Here is a 16,219-nt window from a genome sequence, read left to right on the forward strand (position 1 = left end):
CTCGCAGCGCTGGCGGCGCGACTACACTCGCGCTTCACAGCGCTGCCGCGGCAACGCTGCCATGGCAGCGCTGTGAATCCGCGAGTGTAGCCAAGGCCTAAGTAAGCTTTGTGAGGCATTTGGTCAGCTTCTTTAGGAAGGAATTCACCAGGTTAAGTACCTGATCAGGAAACACTTGGGGAACAATGCGTCTTGGAATGCTCCAATCCACATAAGAAGTCTTCCTGGAGACATGCAAGATACCATGTGGACAATGGCTTCGGCCTGTAAAGACTGAGTCATGCAGGGGCATGTGACTTGCCCAGGTGACTCCAGAACTCCATCTTGGAGCTGGACTTTGCATAGGAGGGAGGAGGGGGGTCTCCACCCACAAGAGAGAGTCTATTTAAACCATGCCCCTGGCATCTCTTGATTAGCATTTTGCTTAGACTGAAAATGGGCATCTATTGTGAACTATACAATACTTAATTTGCACATAAGCAGCCAGAGTGAGATAAGCGTCTTTTTCCTCCTCCTGCCTGCAAGGAGCATGTGATTACCTTTCGGTGACCTGTCTTAACTCACAGACCTAGAGAAGGCCACACACAGTACTCATTGCAAGGTGCAGAAGGTAATGAAATGTGGCAGGAAAGAAAACAAACATCGGGTGTGATTCTCTAGTGTCTTACATCATATGTAGTCATTTACAGCTGTGCAAAGTGGGTGTAAAATTGTACTGTTCTGATGTGGTATATTTTACACCCACTCTGCATTTACTTTTCACAGGTATAAGTTCTTCACAAGCTCTAAAGCAGTGAAGAATCAAGCCCATAGAGTGGTTGAACAGTAGCTTCACAACATGCTCCTCCTTGAACCAAAGACACATTGAGAGCCTTTTTATTGGGAGAGGCTCAATGGTTTCAGAGACATGGGGTCACAGTGGGGTGAGAATAAGTGGGGGAACAACCTGTCTGCAAAAGTAGCTGTGGCTCTTTGTTTACATTTTTCAGTACTTAGATGGCTTAGTTTGTTTTAGTGAGAAGATCCCTGACCTCATAATGGAGGAGGTGTTTGTCTAACAATAGCAAATGATTAATGTCCACCCTCCTACCACCAATGTCAACACGGGGCAGACCTAAGGGATGGCATCGTTGGCATTTGCTTACCAGGTCCCCGGGCCCCCTGAGCACTTCCAGCAGCTCCTTTTCCCCATCATAAACCCCTTCTTCTCCACCTTGCTGGCCCCTTCAGAAGGAAGATGGCAGTGCTCACCCCTACCTGCACCAGACCTAGAGTAGGGTGGACAGATTCCTTGTGGCACCTCCTCCCTAGCAAGAGTGATAGAATGAAAATCTGGCGGAGGGCATGAGACAGCACTAGAGAAGAGCTGATGTCTTTGTGTGGTGTGCAGGTGAGCGAGGTAGGGAGGGGAAGAAAGCAGAGGGTGTTGGGAAGAGATTGAGCCTTGGGTCAGAGGACTGTGAGAGTGACCCTGAATTGGTGGGGATGTAGCTTTTTGTTTTGTTGATATTCAAATTAACCTCTGGGTCTTACACCCCTTCCCACCCTGCTCCCAAACTTGGCACTACCATTGGCACCCCTACCATTTATTTGTCCACTGGGTAAAGCTTTTCCCAAAATTCACCCCTGCTTCAGGCCAGCTTAAAATCAAGGGGCCAAATTCTCCATTGGTGTAACTATTAAAGGCAGTTGAGTTGTGCTGGCAGAATATTTGTCTCTAGAGCCAGACTGCTTGCATAGAGTCTGAAATCACCTGAGAAAACCCAGGATGACCCCAAAACTCTATTGTCTGCATAGAATTTATGCCTGAGTCACATTCACATTAGGCTGAATTAAAACTACCCATTTGGCTAGGCATTCTGAGCTTCAATAGGGCAACTGGTCACCACCGTTTTTATCATATGCATATCTTTAGTCTGACTGCTTGTTTCTAGGAGTGGAGTTGGCAGGCAGAGCAAAGGAACTGGGCAGTCTGTCCAAATCACAGCTAAGCAGGTCTTGTTTTACACTGACTGGCCTTGACTGTGTCCTCTTTAGAAAACTGTCTTGTCCAGTGTAACTATAACTTCAGTTTGCTGCAGGAAAGGAAATCTGTCAAATATTGTGCCTAGAGGGGGATATGATCTTCAGTCATCTGTTGGTGAGGGGGATATCATTTGGAGGGTTGCCCTGAAATTATTCAAGAGTATCCAACTAAGAATAATTAATGTCAAAATATTGCATGGACTCTGTCTCCAGTGTGTTGTAATGCAATGGTTATAGCAGATTGCAGCAGATGTTGGTGCTGCCTTGCTCAGTTGGGCAGCTATGTATACAAAATTTGGCCTTGTGCCAGCATTCCTAAGTAGTCTACCAAATCAATTACAGCATTTCATTATTAAAAGGTATTTGCATATTTCTGCTACCAACTATTTATCTTTGTTGAATGAGGTATACCATATTTGGTTTTTAGAAGCCCAAACTTTCTCATTAGTCTAAGTTACTGATTCTTCTTCTTCTTACTACAGAACTGTAAGAAGACATATACTCTTTGAAAAGTTCAGTTTATGATTTATTCCCCTTTTCCTTCCTTTAAATAAGAAAGCATGCTTAGAAAAGGTTGGGATTAGGAACTGTACAAAGAAAGTGTAAGAAACAAATGGCACTGTCCATAAAAACCAAACGTATTCTTGGCAAATACACTGTGAATTAGACTCTGCAAGGTACCAATCCATGCTATACCATGACAATGGCCCATGAATATTCATAGTAATTACATAGAGGAATGATAAAAAAAACAGTTTGTGCATCTTTCAGTTACTGAAAAATTCAGCCCATTATAAACTCCCTTAGAATCTTAAGCTCATTGAATAGCTAGCTCAGTTGGCAGAACATTTGGACACATTACTGAGAATGGTGATGTCTCATGCAAATCCTTTGGTTTCTCCCAAATTGCTCACCCAAGTATTCTGAAACCTGAAAAGACAGCAGCAGCAGTTTGTATTAATAGATAATGATGATGATAATAATTAATAATAATAATAATATACTTTGTGCTTACACTATATGTACTGGTTTCCATCCAAAAGTTCATTAAGACTTTGTCTATACTAGGAAAAAGCACCATATTGAAAAACCTGTTAAGACATTTTAACCAGCATGGTGTTAATCATGATTTTGCCCTTACTGTTGATAAGGACAGTCATGTTTAACAAGATAGCTGTTATGGTTAACCCTGGGGGGTTTTCTTTTCATCCAAATCACAACCAGGGCCGGCTCTAGGTTTTTTGCTGCCCCAAGTAAAAAATTTGCCGCTCCAAGCTCAGGTGGGGCTGGGGCTCGCAGGTGGTGCTGGAAGTGGAGGGAGTGATGTCACCTTCTCCCAGTGCCTGCAGGGGCTTTACCCCCTCCTCCGCCTAGCCTCACAGAGAAGCCCCGATATAAGGGGTGGCACAAGGCAGCGCAGTAGCCAGTGCTCAGATGAGGCGGTGCAGCCCCGGCTCCCCAGTAGGACTTACCCTCTCCTCCCCAGGTGGGCCCTGGCAGCTCAGCTTCCCGGGGCTGGGGCTTCCCCTTCCCGCTGCAGCTGGGGGTGCGGCGCCCTTGCCCCGTCTAAGTGGCGCAGCTCAGAGCACAACTGCTCCGAAAAAAAAAGGATGGCCGGAATGCCGCCCCTGGAAATGTGCCACCCCAAGCACGTGCTTGCTTTGCTGGTGCCTAGAGCTGGTCCTGATCACAACTTGGTTATTTTAAGTTAAATTTACCCCTAGTGTGACAAGGACAGTTGTATTGAAAAATGTGTTAGCTGGTTGTGATTAATCCTCAGGGGGAATCTAGGGTTAATTACAACCTGCTAACACATAGTTAAATATGACTCTTTGTGTACATGTGTTTAACATTGTCTTATTTAAAACTTGCTATTTAACAAGCTTTCTGACATGATGCTTTGCCCAGTGCAGACGTGGCCAATATGCTTTACAAAGTTAATTTTAGCCACATTTCTCCTCAGAAGCTTTATGTTCCTATTCTACAGTTTTGCAACTGAGGCAAAGAGCAGGTAAGTGGTTTGCCTTTGCAAGAGGAGGCTCCTAGAAGGATGGCACAGAGTTGACTCTGAGCCTATTAGAGAAGCCTACGTTACTAAACATATTCCTTGATGCAGTTTTACTGCCTCTTTTCACCAATATTTGAAATAATCTTTATTGTGCTTAAAATGACTTAATGAATTAATCTGCCCTGACTCTTAGGGCTTGTCTTCACGAGGAAAAAAGGTGTGTTCTTACCTTGTGTCATCTAACATGTGGTACTAACACAAAGTAAAATCCTAATGAAGACAAGGCAGTTTGTAGTTTCAACATGTGTTAGCAGGTAAGTCTAAACTCTAAGTTCCTTCCTGCGAACATGTGAAAACTCCAACTACCTTGTCTTCACTAGGATTTTGCCTTGTGTTAGTTGCCATGTGTTAGCTAACATGAGGTAAGAGCACACCTTTTAGCGAAGATGCACCCATAGTCAAGTCAGTTGTCAAGTAGATAAATATGAGGTGAATACTGTCCCTGTCTTGCTCTTAAAAAGGATTTTAGATTAGTCATTAGCTTAAAGTCAGGATGTTTGGTTAGCATTATGCCTACCTCACTTGCAATGCCCATGGAAGCTCCTGCTGGGGCAGCATATCTTCCACTTTAGATCTAACCAAACTACAACGCTCCTGTGATTATAGCTACAGACTGTCATTATCCCCATCTTACTAATGGAGACATTGAGAAAGAGGTTACGTATGTTGCCCAAGGTCACAGAGGGAATAAGCATCAGAACCATGATATCGGTAAACAGCTCCTGTGTCCTCAGCTAAGCCTACCATGTCACACTTTACTCTTCACAGCTAAAACCTTCATTCTGGCTAAATAGTTAAGCTCCCTAGAAAATAATCTTTTCCAATTCCAACTCCAATTACCTGAAAAGCTTAGCGTGAATATTCTTTTAAAACTGAGAAAAGATAGAACCAGGTTTAAATTTACCATGACCTTACAATTGTTTATCACCGCTCCCCCACATATAATTCTACTTTATTCCATTTTTCCTATGTTTGTTCTTATTCATTTATAGTGAGTTATAATGTACCTTTTAAGTGGAATTTTATGTTACATTATACATTTAGAGTGACAAACTAAATGGAATAGTTGCAGTATACTGACTCATTTTCCTAATAAGAATAGGAAGCAATTGTTACCAAGTATAGCCAGACATGGTTAGACTGAATCAGTTTCCTAAATCTTAATTTTATTTCAGTGGACAAAATCTAAAACCAAACCAAAGGTGCATAAATGCTGGAAGTTTGTTTACTATACAAGTCGGGCCATTTTAACCCAGCCCTGCAGTTCCCATTGGCCAGGAACCGTGGTCAATGGGAGCTGCAGGGTCGGCGCGTGCGGACGAGGCAGCGTGCAGCAGAGCCGTCTGGCCGCACCTCTGCGTAGGAGCCGGAAGGGCGGGGACATGCCGCTGCTTCTGGGAGCCGCTTGAGGTAAACGCTGCCCAGAGCCTGCACCCCTCAGCCACTCCCCCATGCTCCAACCCCCTGCCCCAGCCCTGATCCCCCTCCCACCCTCCGAACCCCTCGGTCCCAGCCCGGAGCACCCTCCTACACCCCAAACCCCTCATCCCCAACCCCACCCCAGAGCCCGCACCCCCAGCTGGAGCCTTCACCCCACCCCGCACCCCACCCCCTCTGCTGCAGCCTGGAGCCCCCTCCCATACCCTGAACTCCTCATTTCTGGTCCCACCCCGGAGCCCACACCCCCTGCTGGAGTCCACACCCCAACCCCAATTTCATGAGCATTCATGGCCTGCCATACAATTTCTATACCCAGATGTGACCCTCAGGCCAAAAAGTTTGCCCATCCCGATACAAGTGATTTGCATACCCAATTATTATAGAAATCACAAGTCTGGATTAATTTTGGTGAGAATTTCTTTAAAAAAGCATCCCAGTGTATTTTTTTAGCAGAGTCCAGGAATCCTAGAGTGGGTCATTCCTTGTCCACTCTTCCAGTCAAGAACATACAGAATAGCAGGAAGCAGGGATCGTCAGATTGTTATTTCCAGAGGAGTTGCATAGGATATGTCAGTGCAGAATGTGGCCGTTATATGAAAATGCCAAAACCAGGCCCTCCTTGGTACTTAGAATTGGAAGTGTACCTTTTTTAGGCAGGCCTAAGCTTGACCTCATTAAAATTAATGGGATAAGGATTTAGACTTATATGTGTAATGAAAATAACAGGGAACATGCTAGAAACATTTAGAATTTATATCTTGCAAACTGCTTGCTCTAATAGTTTTCATACATTTCTCAAACTGATTAATTAACAGGTGGAAGTCAAAAAAATTTAGCAGTCATCCTTAGTGTGCCAGTGATTTGTATACTCAGTAGAGTTAACTGTCATCTATACAGTTAATCTGGAAGTGACCCGTTAAAACAGTGCACATCTGTTGTCAGGTCATACTCAAGGCTCTGATTATACTTGCTGCATTAACCTTCATGCAAACTGTTTTTCCATTTATAAATGATTGATTTATGGGAGTGTAGATTTCTCTGTAATTTTGAGTAGAAAGCACAGTGGAAATGAGAAATATTTAAACAAGTGGGTTTCTTCTCTCTTCATCCCTATTCCACCTACAAGTAACTGAAGGGGAGTAATAGAAGCACCATGATAAATACTCCAGAAAAGAGAAGGGTGAAATGACGTGAGTTGAGTTCACCACAATAGGCACTATTTCAGTGCTATGTGATACTGTATTCCTCTCTGATGGACTGCAACCTTGTCGTCGTGGAGAGGCTTGTGTGGGCTAAAGACCCTCAGAGCTACATCATCTGGAGCTCTCATACTCCTGGTAGGGTCCCCCTTGGCGAGCAGGTCTGAGGCGAGGCTCCTGACTAACTGCAGTCCAAACTTCACAAGACCCGAATGGTGGATCAGGCGCATACAGAGGACCTGTTAGTACTCTGCGGCTGTGAAGGCGGATGAGGGCTGCAGCAGGAGGAAGGTCCCTGGTTGTCTTGGATCTCCTTGCTACTTGGTCAGGATTTTCCTCCTGTCAATCGCCTGCGCACTGGCTTCCCCATGTTAAAAGATTTCACACACAGGTCTCTGCCAAAGGGCTCACACCTGCCCGCACAAAGCCCTGCGGCGACAGATGAGTGGCAGTGAAGACAGGAGCAGTGATTTCTGAGTCTTTAGTCACAAATCTGCACGCAGGTGGCAGCCGTGTGACAGTCATCTTCTGCTTGGATGAGACAGAAGTGCATTTTGGCAGCAGCAGTTGTGACTGAGCAGGCCTTTTTAGGATCCCCTGTGCTCACCCCAAATGGGGAGGGGGCTAGAAAAGGTGCCTGAAACAGGCTGTCTCACACTTTTCTGACTGGATGGCCGCATCCAGTGGGATCTCTCAACTCCGTGGCCGAAACAAGAGATATAAGACAATGAATTTCGCCACCTGGAATGTCCACACCCTTATGGATTCAGCACAGTCAATGCCCAGAAAGAAGAACTGCCATAATTGCCAGAAAACTGGCAAGACTCAACATTGACATTGCAGCTCTTGGTGAGACCCGCCGGGCCAATGAGGGCTAATTAAAAGAGGATGGAGGTGGCTACACCTTCTTTTGGAAAGGAAAGTTTCCTGAAGAGACATGTGGATTCACGGGATTGGCTTTGCCATAAAAAATAAGATCGCCAGTCAGATTTTGGAGCTTCCCGTAGTGATCAACGAGCATCTCATGACTCTTTGGCTCAAGCTCAGCAACAACCAATATGCCACAGTCATCAGTGCATACATCCCAACACTTGATGAGGAAGACAACAAGGAGCAGTTTTATAGCACTCTTGATGCAGTCCTCGCAGACACACCTAAGGCAGACAAACCCATCCTCCTGGGAGATTTCAATGCCAGAGTCGGACGGGACTTCCAACTCTAGAGCAGCACATTAGGCAAAGAAGGGGTGGAAAATGTAAACCCCAATGGCATTCTCTTCATCAGCAAATGTGTGGAGCATGATCCACTCATCACAAATACCATCTTTAGGCAGAGTAACAAATTTGACACCACCTGGAAACATCTTCGGTCCAAACACTGGCACCTCCTTGACTATGTTATAGTCAGTGCCTGAGATTACGCTGATGTCCATGTAACAGGAGCCATGAGAGGTACAGATCACTGTTGGACAGGCCATTGATTAATAAGATCAATCATGTACCTGCAGCTCGCTCCACCACACCGCAAACACCCAAGACTAAGTGAAAGCAGTACGACGTCAAAGCACTTCAAGACCAAGCCAGCTGTGAGATGTTACAGCAATATCTGTCAGAGAAACTCTCTAACTTGCCTGATAACATCATTGACATTCAAGAGCACTGGGCTCAACTTAAAAATACCATTCACAGTGCATGTGCTGAAACTATAGGATATTCCACTCATCAACACCAAGACTGATTTCATGAAAACAACAAGGAAATCCTAGCATTAATTCAACAGAAAAGAACTGCATTCTGTAACTGGCAAAATGATTCCTCTAACCAATGAAAACATGAGGCTTATCAACAAAAACATGAGGCTGCTCAAAGCTGAAGTCCAAAGGAGGCTATGTGACATCAAAAATAAGTGGTGGCAAGAGAAGGCCTCTGAGATCAGGGTTTCGTAGACCAGGATGACATGAGAAGCTTCTTTCAAGCAACAAAAGCTATATATGGGCCAAGCTCCAAAGGCCCAACCCCCTTACGTTCCCAGGATGGCTCCACCCGCCTCAAAGACAGTGCGGCCATTAAACAACACTGGAAGGAATACTTTGAGAGCCTATTAAACTGTGAATCCATGGTTTCTGAAGATACCATTGAGTCTATTACACAACACTCAGCAGTGGAACACTGTGCTGATCCCCCATCTTCTGAGGAAGTCTGGCGTGCCATCACCCAGACAAAAAAATCACATGGCTCCAGGCCCAGACGGCATCCCAGCTGAGGTTTTTAAAGCTGGTGGAACAGTGCTCCAGCACAAACTTTGCCAACTCCTCGACAAAATCTGAACCTGCGAAAAAATTCCACCTGACTTTAAGAACGCCAACATTGTTACAATATTCAAGAAAGGGGACAAATCTTTGTGCGGGAACTATAAAGGCATTGCCCTTCTCTCCATCGCAGGGAAGATCCTTGCCCGGATCCTACTAAACCACCTTCTCCCCCTTACCAAGGAACTCCTCCCTGAATCACAGTGTGGCTTCAGGCCATCCTGAGACACAACTGACATGATCTTTGTGGCATGACAGATTCAAAAGTGCAGAGTACACCTGAGAGCATTCTGCGCCAAAAAATTAAAAAATCTGCACTAAAAAATTAAAAATTCAGCACACTTTAAAATTCTGCAAATTTTATTTATCAAATAAATACAGGTGGAGGCTCCAGCATGGCATTGGGGAGCACAGGCCACTGGCTGCACAGAGGTGGGAGATCACCATCCAGCTCCCCCACTCCAGGACACGGATTCAGCAGTTTGTCTGCACCCAACCCTGACATAGCACAAGGACCAGGTCAGCCCCAGAAACACCCCGGGGCCCTTCCCCTCTGTGCCAGGTGCACCAGGAGTGGGCAGGCAGACTCAGCAAGGCGGGATCCAGGATGGAGGGGGTTAGTGTGGGGGGGATACAGGTGTGGGTTGAGAGGGTTCTGTGTGGGGTAGTCTGGGTGCAGGTGGCTCAGTGAAGGATCCAGGGGCAGGGAGGGATCTGGATGCACAGGGGCTTGTTGTAGGGTTCTGGGTGTAATGGTAATGGGACTCTGCAAGGAGGTCCAAGTGAAGGTGGTTGGGGCTCAACGGGGGAGGGCATCTGGATGTGGGGGGATAGAGCTCAGTGGGGGGTCTGGGTGTGGGGGGTCCAGATGCTGGGGGTGTGGGGCTCAGTGAGGTGGGGATCCAAGTGCAGCTGGTTGGGGCTTGGTGAGGTGGGGATCCAGATGCAGGTGGCTCATTGGGGTGATCTAGGTGGAGAGGGAGTGGGGCTCATCAGGGGTTTCTTAGTGCAGAGGGGTGAGGCTCGGTGGGCATGAGGGGTTCTAGATGCACGGGGGTTGGGTGGATGCGGGAGCAGCTCCCTGTACAGGGATCCCTCCCCCTGCAGATGAGGAGCGATGGTTGCAGGAAGTGGGGGGGAGGGAGTTTGCAGAGCTTCCTGCAGCCAGGGAAGAAATTCAGGGGTGGGTCTGACCCAGCCCCGGATGCCGTGCAGAGGAAGAGGAAGTTCTGTCCTCCCCAGCCCAGCCGGGGCTAGCAGCTGAGCCGAGCACACAGTAGGAACCACCATTCAGGTCTTCCCCAGTCCCACCCCCTGCCCCACAGTGATTTACCTGTCTGCCGGCTGCCCTGGGCACCCAAAACATACTGCTGGGGAGGGTCGCATGACCACTCTTGTGGCTTCCCTTTGCTTCCCCATCAGAAAGTCATTTTTCTGCAGGAAAGCAGAGAAATCTGCGGGAGGACATAAATTCAGCATATGCGCAGAATTCCCCCAGGAGCAACACCAGGAATTGTTCATGGCATTCATCGATCTAACCAAGGCCTTTGACTCTATCAATTGTGATGCCCTATGGAAGGTGCTGTGTAGGTTTGGCTGTCCATAGAAATTCATTTCCATCATCAGACTACTCCATTCTGTGCAATGGCTCAGAGACCAAACCATTCATCATTCGCACTGGTGTCAAGCAGGGCTTTGTCATTGCTCCAGCACTCTTCTACATTTACCTTGCCCTGATCCTGATTCTCATCTGTGACCGCCTTCCTGATGGAATCAGAACTGAGTATCGTATGGATGGTCAACTCCTGAATCTCTGACGTTTCCAAACAAAATCTAAGATCACGAGAATTGGCATCACTGATCCTGTGTCATTCTTGCATACACAGACGCCGACCTGCAAAGTACCCTAAATCTTTTTGCAGATGCCTATCACAGCCTGGGTCTCTCTCTCAATATCGGGAAAACCAAGGTACTCTACCAGCCCTCACATGCACAAACTACTCTTCGTACGCCACAAATTACCATCAGCGGAGAACCCCTGGAAAATGTGGACCATTTTCCATACCTTGGCAGCCACCTCTCCCGAACACCCAGCATTGACACAGAAATTGAATACAGAATTCACTGTGCCAGCGCATCCTTTGGAAGACTACTCAAACAAGTCTTCCATGATAGGGACCTGCAAACAGGCACCAAGATCTTGGTTTACAAGGCAGTTGTCATCTCCCCCCCCCCTTCTCTATGGGTGTGAGACCTGGGTAACCTATAGATGACATCTCAAGCAGCTGGAGTGGTTTCAACAGTGCTGCCTCAGAAGGATTCTCAGGATCAGCTGTGAAGACTGACACACTAACATCAGCCTTCTCTCTGCAGTCAACATCAGCAGTATAGAAGCAGAAGTCATGAAACACCAACTCCACTGGGCTGGCCACTGTGTACATATGCCTGATACTCGCCTCCCAAAGCAAGTACTCTTCTCTCTGTTAAGTCAGGGAAGAAGGGCTCTGAGAGGGCACTGGAAGTACACCTTAAAAAGGGAGGCGTTAACCCAACAAACTGGGAGGACGCAGCACAGAACAGAACACAGTGGTGCCACACCATACACCAAGCCACAGCTCACTTTGAGGAGAACAGACATGCTCGTGAGACAGAGAAGCAACAACGGAGGAAAGAAAGGGCACAACAGTCCAGCCAACAACTATGTCTCCTCCAAGATTACACCTGTCACTTCTGTGGGAAAACCTGCAGGACACGAATTGGGCTCCTCAGCCACTTAAAAACCCACCAAAGAGCCCTCTTGGCATCATCATCCTCGCATTGAGGGATAGCCAAAGATACTGTATTCCCCAAACTGTGGGTCACAGTTCTCTCATGGGAAATTTAAAGGTGATCCAGCAAAGAAGTTGGTCACAGTGGGGGGCGATTTGGTGTTCACAGAGTTTAGTGCTGGCAGATCCCCATCTTTTTGTCACTATTTTATTACATGGAGATCTAAAGATATGAATTTTTTATCTATTTTAATAAAACAGTCATGGAACTTTTCTTTGACTGTTTTCAGTCTGAACATCCAATAATACATCAGCATGGGCAGGAAAGGCTTGATTCTGTAATGATATGTTTATTTATTCAGCCACTACATATTTCTGTGTGGTGTATAGGGTTCCGGTCAGAGTGTGGTCCCAGGTAACAAGGGAGACAAAGTTGGCACTGAAACTACACCTCTACCTCAATATAACGCTATCCTCAGGAGCCAAAAAAATCTTACCACGTTATAGGTGAAACCGCGTTATATCGAATTTGCTTTGATCCACCGGAGTGCGCAGTCCTGCCCCCCCCCCCCCCCGGAGCGCTGCTTTACCACGTTATATCCGAATTCGTGTTATATCGGGTCGTGTTATATCAGGGTAGAGGTGTAGTTGGTTTGTGTTGGTTACGGAGCTGTAGCTGTTTTCTTTAATAAATGCATCCCATGTAATAGGGGCTGTGATTCCATATAGCATGACATCTACAATAACTTATATAAAACACAAACCCCACCATATTATCCTACCCCTTTCATTATAAAAACGTTGTGAACATGTAAATGAAATATGTTGCACTCTGAATGGGAAGGAGGGGTAGGTGGAATATACAGGCACTTTTTTGAGGAGCTACGCAGAAATTATTGCTATACTACAGAAACAGTCATTTACTCTGATTTGTCCTGTTGTTTCCTTATTTCCCTGAGCAGGACTCTCCTCTCTACAAAGATCTTCCAATCTGGGATTCAATCTGAATCTCTTTTGTTAGTGCATCTCTAAGTGCTCCAATTTACCCAGTAACATGGGAAAGTCCCCCCCAGTCATTATTCAAGGCTCAGTTGTGTGTCTGTGCACCGGTTTACCTGCACCTTGTCTTTCTCACATTGACCCTTCCATTCTCTTCCTAGCTTCATTCACACATATATTGCCAGAGTGGCACTGCTGGTCTGTCACTCAAGCAGAAGACTGCCTCCTCCAGGAGGCTGCCAGAAGGGCTCCTCCATTCCCACAGGATATTATCCCTGATCTACCTGTGAGAATCAGGGGAGCTCCGCCGCGCCGCCCCCCGCGGAGCCCGGCGGCCCGAGCGCCGCCCCCCTCCAGGTGCCGCCCCAAGCACCAGCTTGGTTGCCTGGTGCCTGGAGCCGGCCCTGTCTTTAGTGAAGCTGAGGAAGAGGGCTTCACATGATACTGGGTAGGATGTGGCAGTGGAGGTGCTACCCTATCCCATGAAGTATTAGATCCTGTGGGGAGGAGAACACACCCTGACACAGAACAGCCTAGTGGGTAGGGAGGAAAATGCTACCTCCACCTCTTAGAGCAGAGGGACCAAAGAGGAATGTGGTGGGCTATTGTCACTCTTGCAGATGGTTTTTGTGTCCAAGGAGGATGCAGGATCCCAGTGAGAGGCAGGGCCACAGAGGTCTGTGTAATGATGTGCCAATGGCCTAGATTATTTCATTGCATCCTGAGAAAGGTACTGGCATTCTGGCTCAGACTACCAATGGGGCCAGTTTAAACAGCCACTTCTGCAGTATGCTGGATTTTATTGCACATGTAATTCTCCTATCATTGGAATACTGGGTCTTATAGGTCTCAGATCTAGACAAAAAAAAGAGGAAAAAATATCTGATTGTGTCATGTTTGTGGACAAGAAATAATATTTGCCAAAAGGTTTGATTTAATCTGTATTTTTATATAATGTTTAATTGACGAGAAAATAAGTGAAGACAAATTTAAATACTTGCATCTATAACCTTGTCGCAGAGCTTGTATAATCATTCATCATCATTATCTTCTACTTTTTCAGCCAGCAGACTTCATAGGAAAGCAAGCACTGAAGCAGATTAAAGAAAAGGGGCTTAAACGGCGACTGGTGTATCTCACCTTGGAAACAGCTAACATTGATCCAGAGGGAAATGAAAGTGTGTGGCATAATGGCAGAGTAAGTACTGTACAATGTACATCACTTTACAAGGAACTAAAATTCATTCTCTAGGACTGGAATCCCACTTTGTGTTTCAGGTTACTTTTACCGGAGCAGGACAGTTTGGGACAATAATACTATTTTTGAATTTCCATGTAGCATGGCAGGTTCTAATTGTACACCAGAGTTTGAAATATAGAATCTCTAAATTAGAAATGGAAAAGACCTACAGTATTAGGTCACCCATTCTATCCTCTTGCAAGTACAGGATTCTACTTACAGTATATTTCAAAATTATTTGCATAGAAGAAAGGAACAAAACCACAAACCAAAGTTTAGGCCACCAGGCCATCTAAGTACAGAGTAGATGCTGAAACAGTCATTAACAGTTAATAAAAATACTCAGCATGAATATAAAATGTAAATAGCATTTGTTTCAGGTGAGATCTTAATCAAATATAATAGGAATTTAGCATCCTGCTGGTGATTTTTCCAGTGGTTCTTTGGGAGTAAGAAATTCCCAACTTACCTGATAGCACCAAAAATAGAGACTGCTATGAACTGTATGACACAAATGAGACAATGTATACTTGACTGTTGATGTTAGGGTGTAGCAGGGTAGTAACCCTGCTCCTGCCCTGAAGGGCTTAAAATAGCCCTGCGAGAGGGCTGTGGCAGGGAACCAGTAAGCCTGGGCTGATTGGGGAAGCAGCCGCAGCTGGGCCACGCCCCAATCAGGCTGCAGCTGGCCCTATAAAGGGGCTGCTACGCTGGAGCTCAGAGTCTCTCTCTAGATGCTGAGAGGGATGGACCTGGCTGCTGGGAGCTGAGCAGGGTACCTATAGTGGAGCAGGGCTGAGGAAAGGCCAGAGGATCTGTGGAGCTCTGGCCTGGAAAACCCCCAGGCTGCAGGCCTTGTTAAAGGCCAAGAAGGGTACTGGGGTTGCAGAGGGACAGCCCAAGGGTAGGCAGAGGCTCCAAACCCTCCTTACCAATGATGAGTGGCAATTATACTGCAGTCCGCCCCAGTGAGCGGGGGGCTAGATGGTGACTGGCAGTAGCCAAAGACTGAGGTGAGGTGGGGATAGGGGGCTTGGGGTTCCCTGGGAAGGGGAGACCCAGTGAGACTGTGGGGGTACTGCAGGGGGCAGAACCCCGAGAGAAGAGGCACCAGGGTCCGGGAGGGACACCGGGGCCAGCAGCAAGGCGAGACACCGGCCTGCAGAGGGCGCTCTGGAGACTGGCGAGCTAATTCCCTGGACGACCAGCAGGAGGCACCACAGGGTGAGTCGTCGCCTCGCTACATAGGGATACAAAAATATTTAAAGTATTCAAAATAATGCAAGATGTATTTTTAAAAGTAGAAGTTAGTATGGTACAAAACCCATTGAGTGTTGGAAATAAAGATTAATGTTTTGGGTTTTTTTTTTTTTTTCCAGGTTGTTGGCAATACCACATCTGGAAATTACAGTTACAGTGCCCAGCAGAGTCTGGCTTTTGCATATGTCCCCACAGAACTCAGCAAAGTTGGACAGAAGCTGGAAGTTGAACTGCTAGGACAAAATTATTCAGCAACCATTGTAGAGGAACCACTGGTTCTGACCGAACAAACAAGAACACGCCTTCAGAAAAAGGGTGGGAGTGCCAAGGTGTAAATCCAGAGGGCAGTTATAGTAAATTCTCCAGTATCAATTGGTTTGACTTATAACCATGAAATACAAGTTTCAGAGTGGTAGCCGTGTTAGTCTGTATCAGCAAAAAGAACGAGGAGTACTTGTGGCACCTTAGAGACTAACACATTTATTTGGGCAAAAGCTTTTGTTTTAGCCCACGAAAGCTTATGCCCAAATAAATTTGTTAGTCTCTAAGGTGCCACAAGTACTCCTCATTCTTTATTCATGAAATACAAAGGAGTCAAACTACTCTGGTTCCCAATCATCAAGGGTGAGATTCTCATTTACCCTATACATCCATGTAGGGAATTAAGGGGATTTAAAATGGCCCCTTGATTCATTGAGTGGACTGCCCACATAACTGCTCTGAGCACAGGGGGAGGAGAGCAGGCTCCTGTGGACACATGCTCCCCCATCCCCCCCCCCAATGTTTGTGGACAGGAAGCGGGTAAAGACTCAACGGTCATTACTCAGCTTCTCCACGCTCTCGCCAGCAGAGCTGAGCTGGTGCAGAGGGGGAAGTAGTCTGCTGTTAGTATGAGCCAATAGCAAATTATTT

The 16,219-nt window shown here is 46.4% G+C and overlaps 1 protein-coding gene across 1 annotated transcript in view; it reads left to right on the forward strand.

Moving 5' to 3' along the window:
* DMGDH (dimethylglycine dehydrogenase) overlaps nt 1-15,642 on the forward strand; it is a 78,981-nt gene extending 63,339 nt beyond the window's left edge. Inside the window, exons 15-16 of the mRNA XM_065406675.1 lie at nt 13,871-14,005; nt 15,427-15,642. Of these exons, the coding sequence (XP_065262747.1) occupies nt 13,871-14,005; nt 15,427-15,642 (351 nt within the window). The remainder of the gene's footprint in view (nt 1-13,870; nt 14,006-15,426) is intronic.
* The last annotated feature ends 577 nt before the right edge of the window (nt 15,643-16,219 follow it).

Source organism: Emys orbicularis, chromosome 6 (genome assembly GCF_028017835.1).
Source record: "Emys orbicularis isolate rEmyOrb1 chromosome 6, rEmyOrb1.hap1, whole genome shotgun sequence".
In the NCBI taxonomy this organism is placed as follows: Eukaryota; Metazoa; Chordata; order Testudines; family Emydidae; genus Emys; species Emys orbicularis.